A 21,570-nucleotide genomic window follows, 5' to 3' on the forward strand; every position below is an offset into this window, starting at 1 on the left:
CAATCAGCAGCATCTGTTCCTGAATCTATAGAACATTGGAAAATGATTACCAATGCGTCCACAATTTCTAGAGCTACCTCTTTTAAGTACACTGCGATGCAGACCATCAGGTCCCTGGGACTTATCAGCCTTCAGACTCAACAGTCTATCCAACACCGTTTCTTGCCTAATATAAATTTCCTTCAGTTCATCCTTTACCCTAGTTCCTTTGGCGACTATTACATCTGGGAGATTGTTTGTGTCTTCCCTAGTGAAGACAGATCCAAAGTACCTGCTCGACTCATCTGCCATTTCCTTGTTCCCCATAATAAATACACCCGTTTCTGTCTTCAATTTTGGTCTTAACTATTTTTTTGCTATTCACATACCTAAAGAAGCTTTTACTATCCTCCTTTATATTCTTGGCTAGTTTACCTTCGTACCTCATTTTTTCTTAGCGTATTGCCTTTTTTTAATATCTTTTGTTGATCTTTAAACCAGTCCTCCGGTTTCCCGCTCATCTTTGCTATGTTATATTTCTTCTCTTTTATTTTTATACTGCCCTTTACTTCCCTCGTCAGCCACAGCCGCCCCATACTCCCCTTAGGATCTTTCTTCCTTTTTGGAATGAACCGATCCTGCACCTTCTGCATTATTCCCAGAAATACTTGCCAGTGTTGTTCCACTGTCTTCCCTGCTCGGGTATTGTTCCATTGAACTTTGGCCAGCTCCTCCCTCATAGCTCCATAGTTCTCTTTGTTCAACTGTAATACTGACACATCCGATTTTCCCTTCTCCTTCTCAAATTGTAGGTTAAAACATATCATATTATGGTCACTACCTCCTAATGGCTCCTTTACCTCGAGTTCCCTTATCAAATCCGGTTCATTACACAACACTGGATCCTGAATTGCCTTCTCCCTGGTAGGCTCCAGTACAAGCTGTTCTAAGAATCCATCTCGGAGGCACTACACAAACTCCCTTTCTTGGGGTCCAGTATCATTCTGATTCTCCCAGTCTACCTACATGTTGAAATCCCCCATGACAACTGTATCAATACCTTTGCGACATGCCAATTTTAACTCTTCATTCAACTTACACCCTACATCCAGACTGCTGTTTGGGGGCCTGTAGATAACTCCCATTAGGGTCTTTCTACCCTTAGAATTCCTCAGTTCTATCCATACTGACTCTACATCCCCTGATTCTATGTCCCCCCTCGCAAGGGACTGAATATCATTCCTCACCCCACCCCCTCTGCCAGTCAGTCTGTCCTTACGATAAGATGTATATCCTTGAATATTCATTTCTCAGGCCCTGTCCGCTTGAAGCCATGCCTCAGTTATTCCCACAACATCGTACCTGCCAATTTCCAGCTGAGCCTCAAGCTCATCTACTTTATTCCTTATACTTCGTGCATTCATATATAATACTTTTAATTCGGTACTCCCCTCTCCTTTCATATCAATTCCTATTTCACTTGGCCATACTGTATGATCTCCTCTTGAGCTTTCTACTCCATTGATTCTGTTGTGCTTTTTAACTTTTCTTATTTTCACTTCCCCTTTAACTCCATCCTTATATTTCCAGTTCATTCCCTACCCCCCCCCCCCAACTACTTAGTTTAAACACATCCGTGTTGCAGTGGCAAACCTGTCTGCCAGAATGCTGGTCCCCCGCTTATTAAGGTGCAACCCGTCCCTTTTGTACAATTCATCCCTACCCCCAAAACAGATCCCAGTGGTCCAAGAATGTAAATCCTTGCTTCCTGCTCCAGTTCCTCAGCTGCACGTTCAGATCCATTATCTCCCCGTTCCTGCCCTCTCCAGCACGGGGAACTGGAAGCAAACCGGAGATAACCACCCTCGGATGGGCCAAATGGCCTAATTCCGCTACTTTGTCTTATGCTCTTATTATTAAGTATCATTCCTGTGAACCTCCCCCCCCCCCCTCGGATCACTCTCCATTGCGAGCACATCTCTCCATCGGTCATTGCTGACAACACTCCAACTGCATTCCGGCCCCTCCCTGACAAAGCCTCGGCATTTCATCCTTGCTCTTTGTACTCCAGCCCTCTGGAAATGGATGTCACCCAACCTATTACCCCCCCCCCCCCACCCCCAACCCACTGCAAGCGAACCTTCAGGGCGTTCTGAACGAGGACAGCCAGGTCCCAGCCGCGCCTTTGGATTGTGAACGCTCACCCCGTTTTAGACAAGAATCGACTTTATTCTTTCCACCTCAGTGAACTTCGACGCGCTGCATCCCATCTGCCACTTGTTTTGCCGGCGCGCCAGTCCGTCTGCGCCCTGCCTCCTTCAGCTCTACCTGCCTCTCCAGCTGTCTTCACCTCGTCGGCGAACCTGCCCACGGATGCGCTCAATGCCTTCATCCAACCGATTGACACTTAACACGACCAGTAGCGGTCCAGGCACCAGCCCCTCCGGCACGCCAGGAGTCGTGGGCAGCCAACCAGAAAAGGCCCTCTTCACTTCCGCTGCCTGCCTCCTGCCAGCCAGCCAATCCCCTGTCCAGGATAATTCATTCCCGAGGGCCCTTGCGCGGCCGCATTCAGACGTTAAGGAAGAGGATGTGCCGGGACTTTGGTTACGTGGCGGGCGCCGGATGAGATGTGGCCCAGGCTGCCGTGAGGAGCGAGGGAGGAGGTTGCTGAGCCTCTGGCGATGATCTTGACATCATCAATGAGGACGGGAGATGTACCAGATGAGTGGAAGGTGGCAAATGTTGTTCCTTTGTTCAAAAGAGGGAGTAGAGATAATCCGGGAAATTATAGAGCAGTGGGTCTTACTTCAGTGGTGGGCAAGTTGTTGGAGAAGATCCTGAGAGGCAGGATTTATGAAGATCTGGAGAGGCATGATCTGATTAGGGATAGTCAGCATGGCTTTGTCGAGGGCAGGCCGTGCCTTACGAGCCCGATTTAATTCTTTGAGGATGTGACAAAACACATTGATGAAGGTAGAGCAGTGGATGTAGTGTATATGGATTTCAGTAAGGCATTTGACAATAGACAATAGGTTCAGAAGTAGACCATTCGGCCCCTCGAGTCTCCACCGCCATTCTGAGATCATGGCTGATCATTCACTATCATACCCAGTCCCTGCCTTGTCCCCATATCCCTTGATTCCCCTATCCATCAGATATCTATCTAGCTCCTTCTTGAAAGCATCCAGAGAATTGGCCTCCACCGTCTTCCGAGGCAGTGCATTCCACACCTCCACAACTCTCTGGGAGAAGATGCTTTTCCTCAACTCTGTTTTAAATAACTGACCTCTTACTCTCAATCCTTGCCCTCTGGTACTGGACTCTCCCAACATCTGGAACATATTTCCTGCCACAATCCTATCAAATCCTTTAATTATCTTAAACGTTTCAATCAGATCCCCTCTCAATCTCCTCAATTCCAGCGTGTACAAGCCCAATCTCTCCAATCTCTCTGCGTAAGACAGCCCTGTCATCCCAGGAATCAACCTAGTGAATCTACGCTGCACTTCCTCAATTGCCAGAATGTCCTTCCTTAAACCTGGAGACCAAAACTGTACACAATATTCCAGGTGTGGTCTCACCAGGGCCCTGTACAAATGCAAAAGGACATCCTTGTTCTTGTATTCAATTCCCCTTGTAACAAAGGCCAACATTCCATTTGCCCTCTTCACTGCCTGTTGCACTTGCTCATTCACCTTCATTGACTGGTGAACCAGGACTCCTAGGTCTCTTTGCATTTCTCCCTTACCTAACTCTACACCGTTCAGACAATACTCTGCCCTCTTGTTCCTGCTTCCAAAGTGGATAACTTCACATTTATTCACATTGAATGACATCTGCCAAGGTTCCCATGTGAAGCTCATTCAGAAAGTAAGGGGACATTGCTTCTTGGATGCAGAATTGCCCACAGAAGGCAAGAGGATGATTGCAGATGGTTCATTTTCTGCATAGGGGTCGGTGACCAGTGGAGTTCCTCAGAGACCTGTTCTGGGACCCCTCCTCTTCGTGATTTTTATAAACGACCTGGATGAGGAAGTGGAGGGATGGGTTAGTAAATTTTGCTGATGACACAAAGGTTGGGAGTGTTGTGGATAGTGTGGAGTGCTGTCAGAGGTCACAGCAGGACATTGGTAGGATGCAGAACTAGGTTGAGAAGTGGCAGATGGAGTTCAACCCAGATAAGTGTGAGGTGGTTCCTTTCCGATGGTCAAATTTCAGGACAGAATATAATGTGAATGGTAAGACTCATGGCAGCGTCAACTAAAACACACATACACACACACACACTATATATATGTGTGTGTGTGTGTGTGTGTGTGGGAGGGAGGGGGGAGAGAGAGAGAGAGAGAAAGAGAGAACGAACAAGTGGTTAAGGTGTTCATCTGGTGATCTGAAGGTCGCTAGTTCGAGCCTTGGCTGAAGCTGCGTGTGTGTCCTTGAGCAAGGCACTTAACCACACATTGCTCTGCGACGACACCGGTGCCAAACTGTATGGGTCCTAATGCCATTCCCTTGGGCAACATCGGTGGCGTGGAGAGGGGAGACTTGCAGCCTGGGGCAACTGCCGGTCTTCCATTTCAATGAAACCTCGCCCAGGCTTGCGCCCTGGAAACTACCACGCTATTTGCAGTTTCGGATTAAAATACTGTTGGTTGACATGACGCGTCCGGTGCAGTGCGTCGCGCTCCCACCGCTGGCCAGCAGTCTCACGGAAGGGGGAGCTGAGCGTGCGAGTCTCTCCAACAGCAACCCTCACGCAAGGCCCCCGCACTGGCGGCACACGAGGAACCGAACACCACCCGGACTCGGGCTGCACCCCAGAGGACGGGGAGGAGGAGGTCCGGAACCCGCGCAGCGTAGCGCGCAGGCCCACCCGCCGTTCCGGGCGCGCCCCGCATCCGATGAGCCAGATTTCCCGGCTCCGGGTGCATAACCCCCACGGTCTTGTGAACAGTATCGGGAGGGAAGAGGCTACGGGAGTTAAACCCGGGCAGCAGATCCGAAGCGGAGCCGCTAAGGCGGCTGGACACTATTGATTATCGTTCCGGCAGCTCCAGCAGCCAAGCCGGTACTTCATTAGCTTTCCTTTGGACTACACCGGTGAGGCCGGGAGGGGGATCTTGACGGCTGGGCACCTCAGGATCTCCACACCTGCCCCAATGACCATCACCCAATGTCCTCCGAGACAGACAACCACAGACAAAGAACATTGCAAACACGGAGACAGCCCCCCTCAGCCCGTCTAATGGTGCCGAACTATTAATCCCGTCGACCTGCGCCCAAACCCCCATTCCCATCCCATCCCCGTACCGAGCCACGTTCCTCTCAAATGTTAAAACTGATACCGCCGCCACCACTTGGGCTGGCAGCCCGTCCCCGCTGCGTGGAGAGGATCCCCCTCGCGTTCCCCTCGAACGATTCACCTTTCACCCTTAACCTTCCGACCTCCAGCTCGAGCCTCACCCAGCCTCCGCGGGGTGGGGGGGGAGGGGGGAGCCTGCTTCCATTCGCCCTGCCTGTGACACTCGCCTCCTTCTGTCAAATCTCGCCTGCGCTCCAGGGAATAACGTTCCCTCCTATCCGGCCTTTCCGCTTGGCTCGGATCCTCGTGACCTGCCGGCATCCTTGCACATCCTCTCTGCGCTCGTTCAGTTTTACTGGTAACATTTTCTCTCTCTCTCTCTCTCTCTCTCTCTCTCTCTAGAACGACCGAGCAGAAGCGCACGCAACACTCCCAGTCAGTCCCCCGCGAAATCGCCTGCAACTTCGCCAAAAGATCTCTTCCCCGCCCTATGATCTGGATGATGGGGTGGTAAATTGGATTAGTAAGCGTGCAGATGATACTAAGATAGGTGGCGTTGTGGATAATGAAGTAGATTTTCAAAGCTTGCAGAGAGATTTCGGCCAGTTAGAAGAGTGGGCTGATCGATGGCAGATGGAGTTTAATGCTGATAAGTGTGAGGTGCTACATTTTGGTCGGAATGATCCAAATAGGACATACACGGTGAATGGCAGGGCATTGTGGAATGCAGTAGAACAGAGAGATCTAGGAATAATGGTGCATAGTTCCCTGAAGGTGGAATCTCAAGTGGATAGGGTGGTGAAGAAAGCTTTTGGTATGCTGGCCTTTATAAATCAGAGTATTGAGTATAGGAGTTGGGATATAATGTTAAAATTGTACAAGGCATTGGTGAGGCCAAATTTGGAGTATTGTGTACAGTTTTGGTCACCGAATTATAGGAAAGATGTCAACAAAATAGAGAGAGTACAGAGGAGATTTACTAGGATGTTACCTGGGTTTCAGCACCTAAGTTTCAGAGAAAGGTTGAACAAGTTAGGTCTTTATTCTTTGTAGAGAGGGGATTTACTAGAATGTTACCTGGGTTTCAGCACCTGAGTTACAGAGAAAGGTTGAACAAGTTATGTCTTTATTCTTTGGACAGAGGAGATTTACTAGAATGTTACCTGGGTTTCAGCACCTGAGTTACAGGGAAAGGTTGAACAAGTTATGTCTTTATTCTTTGTACAGAGGAGATTTACTAGAATGTTACCTGGGTTTCAGCACCTAAGTTAACAGGGAAAGGTTGAACAAGTTAGGGCTTTATTCTTTGTACAGAGGAGATTTACTAGAATGTTACCTGGGTTTCAGCACCCAAGTTACAGGCAAAGGTTGAACAAGTTAGGTCTTTATTCTTTGGAGCGTAGAAGGTTGAGGGGGGGACTTGATAGAGGTGTTTAAAATTATGAGGGGGATAGATAGAGTTGACGTGAATAGGCTGTTTCCATTGAGAGTAGGGGAGATTCAAACGAGGACATGAGTTGAGAGTTACGGGGCAAAAGTTTAAGGGTAACACGAGGGGGAATTTCTTTACTCAGAGAGTGGTAGCTGTGTGGAACGAGCTTCCAGTAGAAGTGGTAGAGGCGGGTTCAGTATTGTCACTTAAAGTAAAATTGGATAAGAATATGGACGGGAAAGGAGTGGAGGGTTATGGGCTGAGTGCGGGTCAGTGGGACTAGGTGAGAGTAAGCATTCAGCACGGACTAGAAGGGCAGAGATGGCCTGTTTCCGTGCTGTAATTGTTTTATGGTTACCTACCTGCGGCGTCACTTGCAAGGAATTATGGACCTGTACTCCCACACTCCCACGTCCCTCCGTCCCTCCGCACTCCGCCGTGCCCTACCGCTCGCCGTGTAAGACCTGCCCCGGCTGGCCCTCCCAAAGTGCACTTGTCTGCATTGGGGTCAATCTGCCATTTTCAGCTCCCTCTATCTTTCTGAGCTCCATCCAGGAGTCTCTTAAAGGACCCTGTCGTATCCGCTTGCACCACTATCGCCGACAGTGTATTCCACACACACACACACACACACACACACACACACACACACACACACACACACACTCACACACACACACACCACACCCTGTGGAAAAAAAGACTTACCCCTGACATCCCCTCGGTACCTGTTTCCAAGCACTTTAAAACTATGCCCTCTCATGCTAGCCATTTCAGCCCTGGGGGAAAAGCCTCTGACTATCCACACGATGGTGCCTCTCACCACCTTGTACACCTCCATCAACCTCCGTCGCCCCAAGGAGACGTCAGGGCTCTCAAGCAGGGACCCAATCACAGACCCAGTACTCTGCCCACTGTGATATTTTACTGGGCAGCAAATCCGGAGGGGCAACAGAGTCGGCGTCGAAGTTCAGGCACAGATCAACCTCATCGAGAGAAATCCAAAATCCGGAATCGGGGAAACAGGCAGAGTCGATATTCGGACGGGCCGAGGACAGATACGAGTGCTGGAGAGGCTCGGGAAAACTCAACTGGCACCGTCCGGCCACAAACAGGTGAAAACACGGGACTGGAATACACCGAGCAATATACAGCGAGGCAGATGATAGGTGGAGCACATTGAGACACCGGGTGGCAGAAAAACGGGTAATAATGAGAAACGGGTGAGAGGCGGGGTACTTAGTAATACAGGAGCGCATGGCAATACAATAACACAGCCTGACGGCTGGGCTGGGGGGGGGGGGGGACACACAAAAAGATATTCAACTGGAGGTACTGACTGGAGAAATGGACAAGTTCACTCAACCCGCGGCTAAGACAACTGAAACCCGGCCGCCCCTGCCCCTCCTGCGGCCAGGCCTCGCGAGTGGCTGCTGCGTCATAATCCGACGTTGCTGGTCCGAGCCCTGGGCTCGTCCGCCTCGTCGACTCCGGGACCTCGCACTGGGACAGAAACACGGCACAGGGCTCGTCCCTTCCCGATTCCCGGCTGATAAGAATGCAGGCTGGTCAGCATCTTTTTTTTTTCCCCACAGCCAACGGCCCTGTCAGCTCGGGCGGAACGGTTCCCATCTCCACCCTCCCCCACTCCCCATACAACTAAGCTGTCCCGGGAGGTGATCCAGCTGACCAGTGTGCTCGAGGCTCTGGCCAACGAGACGGCAGTGGCACTGCAACACCCGGAGGATGCCCTCACTCGAACGGCGGTAGAACTGACAGTTGTCAGGATGGTCGCCCTGCAGAACCGAATGACCCTGGACTACCGACTCGCTGCTGATGGTGGAACGTGTGCGGTGGTTGGTGAGGAATGTTGTTCCTGATGAGTCCAACAACATCGCCCACTTGGCTGCTCACATTCGGGACTCGGTGGCTAAAATTCAAAAATCAAGGGGCCAGCTCCTCCAGCACAACACCTCATGGGGCAATTGGTGGGCGACTGTCATTCACTGGTCCATCGCACCCATTGTACCCATAGCCATTTCTATATCTATACGATGTTGCGCATGCCAGCTGATTAAGAGTGTCTCTGCATTTACTTGGCTGATCAAAATTGGTTATTTCTGGTATACGCGATTTTGTTTCACCCCCTTATGTGTGTTGGCTATGTGGTGTGTCTTCCGAGGGGTGGGGTGTATCCAGAGATACCGGCCACGTAACTGAAGCACTGCCACCTGGCTGCTCGGAGGACACACCACACGCCAATCAACACTTGGTCCCTGCCAACTAATCAATGCACACCTAAATTATCGGTCACCTTAATTGGATTATCTCGCCCAGCCCCATGCTATGAAAGGTGAGACTTGTGCCTGGCTCGGTCTCTCTTACAGACCATCTCATTGTAGGTAAGTGCACTGATTTATGTTTGGGAAGGTCTATCGTTCGTCCTGGTAAGGGAGCTGCAGCTATCCAAGGTCAAGGGGGATAGCTGTTGTAGTGCTTTTCCCTTGTTCTTTTGTTTGTGTAACCGTACCCTGTCCCCACACCGCTTCCTGTGTATTGCAGTTGCTTGTGTTGACCCGACCTCCCCTTGTAAATAAATTCCTTATTATTAAAACTGTGTGTGTCCAGGCCTCTACTGTTGAGACCCAATTTAACCAACCATGGTTCAAGCCGTTTTGGTCACTCCTTGACTCCCCTTCGCCCACTTTACCCACCCCGTCAGCAATTTTAAGCTGGGGGTGGGTGGGGAACAGCCGGCTGCCATTTCAAACCATTGCGCCGCTCCCTGCTTGGCATTCCCACCAGAAGCTGTCACTCCCTCCCCGGCAGACATTTTAGCCGCAGAGGAGGCCATTGTGAGCCCGTCCGCGAATGTCTCCCTCCCCGGCACGCCGGTTAAGCAAGGCGTTGCTCCCTTCCAGTCAGCTGCTTTCCAGCGGGTCACGGCCCAGCGTAAATCACGGTGCCGCTTCCTCCCTGGTGCCCAGAGCAAACAAGGCCTCAGCCCCTGTCGGCCCCGTCCCGCCTTCCTCCCTACTTCAGCCGGGGCGACGGCGGCCGCGAGCGTTATAACCTGGAACATGACTCTCTTCCCCCTCGTCAGTCCCGACCCAGGCATCGCTCCCAGCCCGCTGCCCACTTGAATGGGGGCACCCGCCATTTTAAGTCGGTGGGGCTTGACCCCCTTTCTTTAAACCACGCTGATTAACACTTCAAACCAGCCCGTCAATCGCTCTCCCGTTCGTCAGCGCACCACTCACTCCGAGTTGGCTATCTTAAGTCATTCCCGCCCGCCAGTCATTGTGACAGGGGCCATCTCAAATCAGGGCACCACTCTCAGCCCATTTGCCACCCCCGCCCCTCAGCCCTCCCCACCCCCACCCCTCCCCCCCCCCACACACACACACTCAAACACCGGTGACCGTTCACAATCCGTGAGCCGCTCTCTTGATGCAAATCATTTTAAATCACCCCGTCCGTGACCCGCGCATCACTACCGCCCTGTGAAAGGGCTCAATTAGTTGTCCTTCGAAAAACGGGCTGCCTCCCGCCCCCAACACACACACAGACAGACACACTGTGGTGAACTACACGTCCCTGTCTGGACAGGCCCCCTGCTGACTGCTCCTGTGGCTCCTCCCACAGACCCCGGTATAAAGGCGATCGAGGCCTGAGCCCAGCCTTTCAGTCTCCAGGATGTAGTATGGTGGTCACTCACTGCTTGTTCCTTCTTCCAGTCAATAAAAGCCGATATCCCGCCTTACGTCTCAGAGTGTCTCTCTCTCTCTCTCATATCACGCCGTGCTCCTCCCGGTGTTGGATAACGGAGACCGGGAACGGTGCGCGGCAAAGCTCCCGACGCCGGAGTCGGACCCCGGGAGTCGTGCACGGCATAACTCAGGTGACGGAGAGCGGGAGCTATGCACTGTAGGACTCCCGGTGTTGGGTGGCTGGACCGCAAACTGCGCGCGGTAGAATTCCCGGGTGTGCGCTACGGAGCCACCAATGCGGGATACGGAGACCGGGGTCCACAACGGGAATTGAATCCGGAAGAACTGGTGTCGAATGCGAAGATCTGGGATCTGGAGAGTGGGGACCAGGCGCGGTATAGCTTTCGGTGCAGGGTTACGGGAACGGTGCGCACTGAAGCTTCCAGTGTGGGAAGCGGAGACCCGGAACGGTGTGCGGTAAAGCTGCTGGGAATAAAGAGACAGATGGATTCTTTAAACGCAAACAGTTTTAATTCTTAGTGTCGGTCGAAAGAGGACAAAAATCAATGAGATAATTCAGAGACAGAAACAGCCTCTCCTCCAACAGGGATCCCCGACTGAGAGACAACATGGAAATTAGGGGATGAACGGTGAAATATCTCCGTCCGTGTACAGGTGTCCATATGTAATCAGATACTCTCCGAACCGGGTCCCAAATGGTACCGCACCGTCTCCGAACCGGTACCGCACCGTCTCAGAACCGGTACCGCACCCTCTCCGAACCGGGTGCCGGATGGTACCGCACCATCTCCGAACCGGGTCCTGGATGGTACCGCACCCTCCCCGAACCGGGTGCCGGATGGTACCGCACCCTCTCCGAACCGGGTCCTGGATGGTCGGGCACCCTCCCCGAACCGGGTGCCGGATGGTACCGCACCCTCTCCGAACCGGGTCCTGGATGGTCGGGCACCCTCCCCGAACCGGTACCGCACCCTCTCCGAACCGGGTCCCAAATGGTACCGCACCGTCTCCGAACCGGGTCCCCGATGGTACCGCACCGTCTCCGAACCGGGTCCCAAATGGTACCGCACCCTCTCCGAACCGGGTCCCGGATGGTACCGCACCCTCTCCGAACCGGGTCCCAGATGGTACCGCACCGTCTCCGAACCGGGTCCCAGATGGTACCGCACCGTCTCCGAACCGGGTCCCAGATGGTACCACACCCTCCCCGAACCGGTACCACACCCTCCCCGAACCGGTACCACACCCTCTCCGAACCGGGTCCCCGATGGTACCGCACCGTCTCCGAACCGGGTCCCGGATGGTAACTCACCTTCTCTGAGTGGGGTGGAGGGAATGGAGAGAGAGGCTATATATCGAGTGAGAGACAGAGTGAGAGAGAAATGGAGGGAGACCACTCTCTTCAAAGAGCGCTTCCCACGAAGGATGATTTCCCTCGTTCCTCCTGCCATTACGCGGGCTCCGATCCACTCTGACCGACTGGCCCAACCGCGCCAGCAAGCGGGTCTAGTTGGACATCATTTGGATGAACTCTGGAGAGGAATTAAAAGATCGCGTCGGCACTCGTTTCCAACTCCGTCCTTGCCACCGACCCCCTCCTCCCCGCACTGAAGGAGCGACCCTCCCCACCGTCCGCCGGGCGCTCCCGCCCCGCTTCGCCGCTCACCTTCGAAGTCCACCAGGCCGTCCCGGTTGAGGTCGACCTCCCGCAGCATCTCCTCCAGCTCCTTGGAGTGGGGCTGCTCCTCCATCAGCGTCCGGACTGCGTCCCGTAGCTCGGCGCGGCTGATGCGTCCGTCCCGGTCCGCGTCGAACTGCGGGAGGGAGGCGGAGGGGAAGAACGGCAAGGTGGTGTAGGTGCGCCTGCGTCCCGGCCCCTCCCTCAGCCTATCCCTCCTATCCACCCCTCCCCGGCCCCTCCCTCAGCCTATCCCTCACTCCCTCCCTCCCTCCCTCCTAACCACCCCTCCCCGGCCCCTCCCTCAGTCTATCCCTCACTCCCTCCCTCCCTCCTAACCACCCCTCCCCGGCCCCTCCCTCAGTCTATCCCTCACTCCCTCCCTCCCTCCTAACCACCCCTCCCCGGCCCCTCCCTCAGTCTATCCCTCACTCCCTCCTCCCTCCCCCCTATCCACCCCTCCCCGGCCACTCCCACAGTCTATCCCTCACTCCCTCCTCCCTCCCCCCTATCCACCCCTCCCCGGCCCCTCCCGCAGTCTATCCCCCACTCCCTCCTCCCTCCCCCCTATCCACCCCTCCCCGGCCACTCCCACAGTCTATCCCTCACTCCCTCCTCCCTCCCCCCTATCCACCCCTCCCCGGCCCCTCCCTCAGTCTATCCCTCACTCCCTCCTCCCTCCCCCCTATCCACCCCTCCCCGGCCCCTCCCTCAGCCTATCCCTCCTATCCACCCCTCCCCGGCCCCTCCCTCAGTCTATCCCTCACTCCCTCCCTCCCTCCTAACCACACCTCCCCGGCCCCTCCCGCAGTCTATCCCTCACTCCCTCCTCCCTCCCCCCTATCCACCCCTCCCCGGCCCCTCCCGCAGTCTATCCCTCACTCCCTCCCTCCCTCCTAACCACCCCTCCCCGGCCCCTCCCGCAGTCTATCCCTCACTCCCTCCTCCCTCCCCCCTATCCACCCCTCCCCGGCCACTCCCACAGTCTATCCCTCACTCCCTCCTCCCTCCCCCCTATCCACCCCTCCCCGGCCCCTCCCTCAGCCTATCCCTCCTATCCACCCCTCCCCGGCCCCTCCCTCAGTCTATCCCTCACTCCCTCCCTCCCTCCTAACCACCCCTCCCCGGCCCCTCCCGCAGTCTATCCCTCACTCCCTCCTCCCTCCCCCCTATCCACCCCTCCCCGGCCCCTCCCGCAGTCTATCCCTCACTCCCTCCTCACTCCCTCCTATCCACCCCTCCCCGGCACCCCCCCCCTCAGTCTATCCCTCACTCCCTCCTATCCACCCGTCCCCGGCCCCTCCCTCAGTCTATCCCTCCCATATCTACGTCCTCTGCTCCCTCCTCCCACCCTCCTATCCACCCCTCCCCGGCCCCTCCCTCAGTCTATCCCTCACTCCCTCCCTCCTATCCACCCCTCCCCTGCCCCTCCCTCAGTCTATCCCTCACTCCTCCCTCCCTCCTATCCACCCCTCCCCTGCCCCTCCCTCAGTCTATCCCTCACTCCCTCCTCCCTCCCCCCTATCCACCCCTCCCCGGCCCCTCCCTCAGTCTATCCCACACTCCCTCCTATCCACCACTCCCCGGCCCCTCCCTCAGTCTATCCCTCACTCCCTCCTCCCTCCCCCCTATCCACCCCTCCCCGGCCCCTCCCTCAGTCAATCCCTCCTATCCACCCCTCCCCGGCCCTTCCCTCAGTCTATCCCTCACTCCCTCCTCACTCCCTCCTATCCACCCCTCCCCGGCCCCCCCCCTCAGTCTATCCCTCACTTCCTCCTCCCTCCCTCCTATCCACCCCTCCCTCAGTCTATCCCTCACTCCCTCCTCCCTCCCTCCTATCCACCCCTCCCCGGCCCCTCCCTCAGTCTATCCCTCACTCCCTCCTCACTCCCTCCTATCCACCCCTCCCCGGCCCCCCCCCTCAGTCTATCCCTCACTTCCTCCTCCCTCCCTCCTATCCACCCCTCCCTCAGTCTATCCCTCACTCCCTCCTCCCTCCCTCCTATCCACCCCTCCCCGGCCCCTCCCTCAGTCTATCCCTCACTCCCTCCTCGCTCCCTCCTATCCACCCCTCCCCGGCCCCTCCCTCAGTCTATCCCTCACTCCCTCCTATCCACCCCTCCCCGGCCACACACTCAGTCTATCCCTCACTCCCTCCTATCCGCCCCTCCCCGGCTCCTCCCTGTCTATCCCTCACTCCCTCCTCCCTCCCCCCTATCCACCCCTCCCCGGCCCCTCGCTCAGTCTATCCCTCACTCCCTCCTATCCACCCCTCCCCGGCCCCCACCTCAGTCTATCCCTCACTCCCTCCTATCCACCCCTCCCCGGCCCCTCACTCAGTCTATCCCTCACTCCCTCCTCCCTCCCTCCTATCCACCCCTCCCCGGCCCCTCCCTCAGTCTATCCCTCACTCCCTCCTATCCGCCCCTCCCCGGCCCCTCCCTCAGTCTATCCCTCACTCCCCCCTATCCACCCCTCCCCGGCCCCTCGCTCAGTCTATCCCTCACTCCTATCCACCCCTCCCCGGCCCCTCCCTCAGTCTATCCCTCACTCCCTCCTATCCACCCCTCCCCGGCCCCTCGCAGTCTATCCCTCACTCCCTCCTCCCTCCCTCCTATCCACCCCACCCTGGCCCCTCCCTCAGTCTATCCCTCCCTCCCTCCTCCCTCCCTCCTATCCACCCCTCCCCGGCCCCTCCCTCAGTCTATCCCTCACTCCCTCCTCCCTCCCTCCTATCCACCCCACCCTGGCCCCTCCCTCAGTCTATCCCTCCCTCCCTCCTCCCTCCCTCCTATCCACCCCTCCCCGACCCCCCCCCTCAGTATATCCCTCACTCCCTCCCTCCTATCCACCCCTCCCCGGCCCCTCCCTCAGTCTATCCCTCACTCACTCCCTCCTATCCACCCCTCCCCGGCCCCCCCCCTCAGTCTATCCCTCACTTCCTCCTCACTCCCTCCTATCCACCCCTCCCCGGCCCCTCCCTCAGTCTATCCCTCACTCCCTCCTCCCTCCTATCCACCCCTCCCCGGCCCCTCCCTCAGTCTATCCACACTCCCTCCTCCCTCCTATCCACCCCTCCCCGGCCCCTCCCTCAGTCTATCCCTCACTCCCTCCTATCCACCCCTCCCCGGCCCCCCCCTCAGTCTATCCCTCACTCCCTCCTCACTCCCTCCTATCCACCCCTCCCCGGCCCCCCCCTCAGTCTATCCCTCACTTCCTCCTCACTCCCTCCTATCCACCCCTCCCCGGCCCCTCCCTCAGTCTATCCCTCACTCCCTCCTCCCTCCTATCCACCCCTCCCCGGCCCCTCCCTCAGTCTATCCCTCACTCCCTCCTATCCACCCCTCCCCGGCCCCCCCCCTCAGTCTATCCCTCACTCACTCCCTCCTATCCACCCCTCCCCGGCCCCCCCCCTCAGTCTATCCCTCACTTCCTCCTCACTCCCTCCTATCCACCCCTCCCCACCCCTCCCTCAGTCTATCCCTCACTCCCTCCTCACTCCCTCCTATCCACCCCTCCCCGGCCCCTCACTCAGTCTATCCCTCACTCCCTCCTCCCTCCCTCCTATCCACCCCTCCCCGGCCCCTCCCTCAGTCTATCCCTCACTCCCTCCTATCCGCCCCTCCCCGGCCCCTCCCTCAGTCTATCCCTCACTCCCCCCTATCCACCCCTCCCCGGCCCCTCGCTCAGTCTATCCCTCACTCCTATCCACCCCTCCCCGGCCCCTCCCTCAGTCTATCCCTCCCTCCTATCCGCCCCTCCCCGACCCCTCCCTCAGTCTATCCCTCACTCCCCCCTATCCACCCCTCCCCGGCCCCTCGCTCAGTCTATCCCTCACTCCCTCCTATCCACCCCTCCCCGGCCCCTCGCAGTCTATCCCTCACTCCCTCCTCCCTCCCTCCTATCCACCCCTCCCCGGCCCCTGCCTCAGTCTATCCCTCACTCCCTCCTATCCACCCCTCCCCGGCCCCTCGCAGTCTATCCCTCACTCCCTCCTCCCTCCCTCCTATCCACCCCTCCCCGGCCCCTCCCTCAGTCTATCCCTCACTCCCTCCTCCCTCCCTCCTATCCACCCCTCCCCGGCCCCTCCCTCAGTCTATCGCTCACTCCTCCCTCCCTCCTATCCACCCCACCCTGTCCCCTCCCTCAGTCTATCCCTCCCTCCCTCCTCCCTCCCTCCTATCCACCCCTCCCCGGCCCCTCCCTCAGTCTATCCCTCACTCCTCCCTCCCTCCTATCCACCCCACCCTGGCCCCTCCCTCAGTCTATCCCTCCCTCCTCCCTCCCTCCTATCCACCCCTCCCCGGCCCCTCGCAGTCTATCCCTCACTCCCTCCTCCCTCCCTCCTATCCACCCCTCCCCGGCCCCTCCCTCAGTCTATCCCTCACTCCCTCCTCCCTCCCTCCTATCCACCCCTCCCCGGCCCCTCCCTCAGTCTATCGCTCACTCCTCCCTCCCTCCTATCCACCCCACCCTGGCCCCTCCCTCAGTCTATCCCTCCCTCCCTCCTCCCTCCCTCCTATCCACCCCTCCCCGGCCCCTCCCTCAGTCTATCCCTCACTCCTCCCTCCCTCCTATCCACCCCACCCTGGCCCCTCCCTCAGTCTATCCCTCCCTCCTCCCTCCCTCCTATCCACCCCTCCCCGGCCCCTCCCTCAGTCTATCCCTCACTCCCTCCTCCCTCCCTCCTATCCACCCCACCCTGGCCCCTCCCTCAGTCTATCCCTCCCTCCCTCCTCCCTCTCTCCTATCCACCCCTCCCCGACCCCCCCCCTCAGTATATCCCTCACTCCCTCCCTCCTATCCACCCCTCCCCGGCCCCTCCCTCAGTCTATCCCTCACTCACTCCCTCCTATCCACCCCTCCCCGGCCCCCCCTCAGTCTATCCCTCACTTCCTCCTCACTCCCTCCTATCCACCCCTCCCCGGCCCCTCCCTCAGTCTATCCCTCACTCCCTCCTCCCTCCCTCCTATCCACCCCTCCCCAGCCCCTGCCTCAGTCTATCCCTCACTCCCTCCCTCCTATCCACCCCTCCCCGGCCCCTCCCTCAGTCTATCCCTCACTCCCTCCTATCCACCCCTCCCCGGCCCCCCCCCTCAGTCTATCCCTCACTCCCTCCTCACTCCCTCCTATCCACCCCTCCCCGGCCCCTCACAGTCTATCCCTCACTCCCTCCTCCCTCCCTCCTATCCACCCCTCCCCGGCCCCCCCCTCAGTCTATCCCTCACTTCCTCCTCCCTCCCTCCTATCCACCCCTCCCCGGCCCCTCCCTCAGTCTATCCCTCACTCCCTCCTCCCTCCCTCCTATCCACCCCTCCCCGTCCCCTCCCTCAGTCTATCCCTCACTCCCTCCTATCCACCCCTCCCCGGCCCCTCGGTCTATCCCTCACTCCCTCCTCCCTCCCTCCTATCCACCCCTCCCCGGCCCCTCCCTCAGTCTATCCCTCACTCCCTCCTCCCTCCCTCCTATCCACCCCTCCCCGGCCCCTCCCTCAGTCTATCCCTCACTCCCTCCCTCCCTCCTATCCACCCCACCCTGGCCCCTCCCTCAGTCTATCCCTCCCTCCCTCCTCCCTCCCTCCTATCCACCCCTCCCCGGCCCCTCCCTCAGTCTATCCCTCACTCCCTACTCCATCCCTCCTATCTACCCCTCCCTGGCCCCTCCCTCAATCCCTCCCATATCTACGTCCTCTGCTCCCTCCTCCCTCCCTCCTATCCACCCCTCCCGGCCCCTCCCTCAGTCTATCCCTCACTCCTCCCTCCCTCCTAACCACCCCTCCCCTGCCCCTCCCTCAGTCTATCCCTCATTCCCTCCTCCCTCCTATCCACCCCTCCCCTGCCATCCGAAGCAGCTTCCTTTTATCCCTCCATCCATCACCCCCCTTTCTTCCACCTGACTCCGCCGTACCCCTCCCTTCCTCTACCCATCCTCACTCTTTCCCCTCCTTCCCTCTCCCTCCCATCCGTAGCTCCTTCTTCCCCCATCCTCCCGTCTAACCCCACCCTTTTCTCACTCCTTTCATCCCATCCCTCTATCCCTCCCTACCAACATCCCTCCATCCTCACTCCCCCACCGTCGGCTTTCCTCCCCTCCTATGTCCCTAACGTCCCTCCCCCTCCCCATCACTCCCTCCTTCCATCTGCACCTCTGCCCTCTCTCCATGTGACTCTCCCTCCATCCCTTCCTCCCTCCTCTTCCTCTTCGCCCTCTCCCCCCTCCCTCCCCAGCCTCCCTCCTTTCTGCCCTCCCTCCCAGCTCTCTCGGCCATCCTCCCTCACTCTCCCCTATCTGCCCCTTCCTTTGCCCCCCCACTCCCTCTCCCCTCCTTCCTCCCTCTCAATACTGCTCTTCATATCCCACCCCCCTCACCCTGCCACCAAACTACCCCCCCCCGGCATCACTCACCGCCCCATCACCCTCCTGCCTCCCCCCACGGATACTATTTCCTCCTCTCACTTCCCTGGCAGAGCAAACCATGTCAAAAACTCCTCCCTCCCCACCGCACTGAAGGCGCAAAGACCAGGAACCGCGGGCCGCCAGGCTCCTACCCCGCTGGAACTGCTCGCTGGCGCGGTACAGCGCAGTCTGCCTCGCTGAGGCTTTCCATCTCGCCCGCCCACGCCGCACTCTCTCCCTCACTCTCGGTAGCTGCTACAATCTGTTCTGCATCCCGTTACTGTGTTCTACCTTGGCGCACAGCGGAATGATCTGGCCTCTGTGCCTGGGACAATGACAAAGCACCTTAAGAGTCCCCCAACCTCTTTCACCACGCCTCCAGGAAAGTGTGTTAACAGACCGGTGGAGAGCCGACAACCTGACTCTGAATGTCAACAAGTCAAATGAAATTGTTGTTGACTTCAGGCAGGCACGGAGCGACCACTCACCACTGACCAGTGACGGGTCCTCGGTAGAGATCGTAAAGAGCACCAAATTTCCTCGCATTCACCTGGCGGAGAAACTCACCTGGTCCCTCAACACCAGCTCCATAGCAAAGAAAGCCCAGCAGCGTCTCTACTTTCTGCGAAGGCTGAGGAAAGTCCATCTCCCACCCCTCACCCTCATCACATTCTACAGGGGTTGTACTGAGAGCATCCTGAGCAGCTGCATCACTGCCCGGTTCGGAAATTGCAGCGGACAGTGAGGTCAGCTGAGAAGATCATCGGGGTCTCTCTTCCCGCCATCACGGACATTTACACGACACGCTGCATCCGCAAAGCAAACAGCATTATGAAGGACCCCACGCACCCCTCATACAAACTCTTCTCCCCCCGCCATCTGGTAAAAGGCCCCGAAGCAATCGGGCTCTCACGACCAGACTGTGTAGCAGTTTCTTCCCCCAAGCTATCAGACTCCTCAATACCCAGACCCTGGTATGACATCGACATCATTTATTATTACATTTTAATTTCTCCTCTACTGTGCCTATTGTCTTGTTTAATAGTTACAGCACTCTGTTGTGCACTTCATGTAGTCCTGTGCAGGTCTGTAGTCTAGTGTAGTTTTTATGTTGTTTTACGTAGTCAGTGTAGCCTTGTGCTGTCTCACACAGTCTAGTGTAGTTTTTATATTGTATGACATAGTCAGTGTAGCCTTGTGCTGTCTCACACAGTCTCGTGTAGTTTTTATGTTGTTTTACGTAGTCAGTGTAGGCTTGTGCAGTCTCACACAGTCTTGTGTAGTTTTTATGTTGTATTACATAGTCAGTGTAGCCTTGTGCAGTCTCACACAGTCTAGAGTAGTTTTTATGTTGTTTTACGTAGTCAGTGTAGCCTTGTACTGTCTCATACAGACTACTGTAGTTTTTATGTTGATTTATGTAGTCTTTGCAGCCGAGTGCTGTCTCACACAGTCTAGTATAGTTTTTCTGTTCTATTACATAGTCAGTGTAGCCTTGTTCTGTCTCACACAGTCTAGGGTAGTTTTTATGTTCTTTGACGTAGTCAGTGTAGCCTTGTGCTGTCTCACACAGTCTAGTGTAGTTTTTATTTTGTATTACGTAGTCAGTGTACCTGGTGCTGTCTCACACAGTCTAGAGCAGTTTTTATGTTGTTCTACGTAGTCAGTGTACCTGGTGCTGTCTCACACAGTCTAGAGCAGTTTTTATGTTGTTCTACGTAGTCAGTGTAGCCTTGTGCTGTCTCACACAGTCTCGTGTAGTTTTTATGTTGTTTTACGTAGTCAGTGTAGGCTTGTGCTGTCTCACACAGTCTAGTGTAGTTTTTATGTTGTTTTACATAGTCAATGTAGCCTTGTGCTGTCTTACACAGTCTAGTGTAGTTTTTATGTTGTTTTACGTAGTCAGTGTGGCCTTGTGCTGTCTCACACAGTCTAGTGTAGTTTTTATGTTGTTTTACGTAGTCAGTGTGGCCTTGTGCTGTCTCACACAGTCTAGTGTAGTTTTTATGTTGATTTACGTAGTCAGTGTAGCCTTGTGCTGTCTCAAACAGTCTAGTATAGTTTTTATGTTGTTTTACGTAGTCAGTGTAGCCTAGTGCTATCTCACACAGCCCAGAGTAGTTTTTATGTTGTTTTACCTAGTCAGTGTAGCCTTGTGCTGTCTCACACAGTCCAGTGTAGTTTTTATGTTGATTTACGTAGTCAGTGTAGCCTTGTGCTGTCTAACACAGACTACTGTAGTTTTTATGTTGATTTATGTAGTCTTTGCAGCCGAGTGCTGTCTCACACTGTCAAGTGTAGTTTTTATGTTGTTCTACGTAGTCAGTGTAGCCTTGTGCTGTCTCACACAGTCTAGTGTAGTTTTTATTTTGTATTACGTAGTCAGTGTAGACAGGTGCTGTCTCACACAGTCTAGAGCAGTTTTTATGTTGTTTTACGTAGTCAGTGTAGCCTTGTGCTGTCTTACACAGTCTAGTGTAGTTTTTATGTTGTTTTACGTAGTCAGTGTAGCCTTGTGCTGTCTCACACAGTCTAGTGTAGTTTTTATGTTGATTTACGTAGTCAGTGTAGCCTTGTGCTGTCTAACACAGACTACTGTAGTTTTTATGTTGATTTATGTAGTCTTTGCAGCCGACTGCTGTCTCACACAGTCTAGTATAGTTTTTATGTTCTATTACATAATCAGTGTAGCCTTGTTCTGTCTCACACAGTCTAGTGTAGTTTTTATGTTCTTTGACGTAGTCAGTCTAGCCTTCTGCTGTCTCACACTGTCAAGTGTAGTTTTTATGTTCTCCTACGAAGTCAGTGTAGCCTTGTGCTGTCTCACACAGTCTAGAGCAGTTTTTATGTTGTTTTACGTAGTCAGTGTAGCCTTGTACTGTCTCACACAGACTACTGTAGTTTTTATGTTGATTTATGTAGTCTTTGCAGCCGAGTGCTGTCTCACACAGTCTAGTATAGTTTTTATGTTCTATTACATAGTCAGTGTAGCCTTGTTCTGTCTCACACAGTCTAGGGTAGTTTTTATGTTCTTTGACGTAGTCAGTG

At 55.7% G+C, this 21,570-nt stretch overlaps 1 protein-coding gene across 1 annotated transcript in view; it reads right to left on the minus strand.

Annotated features, from left to right (window-relative positions):
- Positions 1-11,761: 11,761 nt before the first annotated feature.
- The window catches only part of LOC132388387 (calcium-binding protein 2-like), a gene marked incomplete at its 5' end in the record, with an annotated part of 200,303 nt that continues 190,494 nt past the window's right edge, over positions 11,762-21,570 (minus strand). The window contains 2 exons of the mRNA XM_059960732.1: positions 11,762-11,979; positions 12,114-12,261. Coding sequence (XP_059816715.1) covers positions 11,954-11,979; positions 12,114-12,261 — 174 coding nt within the window. The remainder of the gene's footprint in view (positions 11,980-12,113; positions 12,262-21,570) is intronic.

This window comes from Hypanus sabinus, unplaced genomic scaffold, assembly GCF_030144855.1.
Source record: "Hypanus sabinus isolate sHypSab1 unplaced genomic scaffold, sHypSab1.hap1 scaffold_313, whole genome shotgun sequence".
Classification (NCBI taxonomy): domain Eukaryota; kingdom Metazoa; phylum Chordata; class Chondrichthyes; order Myliobatiformes; family Dasyatidae; genus Hypanus; species Hypanus sabinus.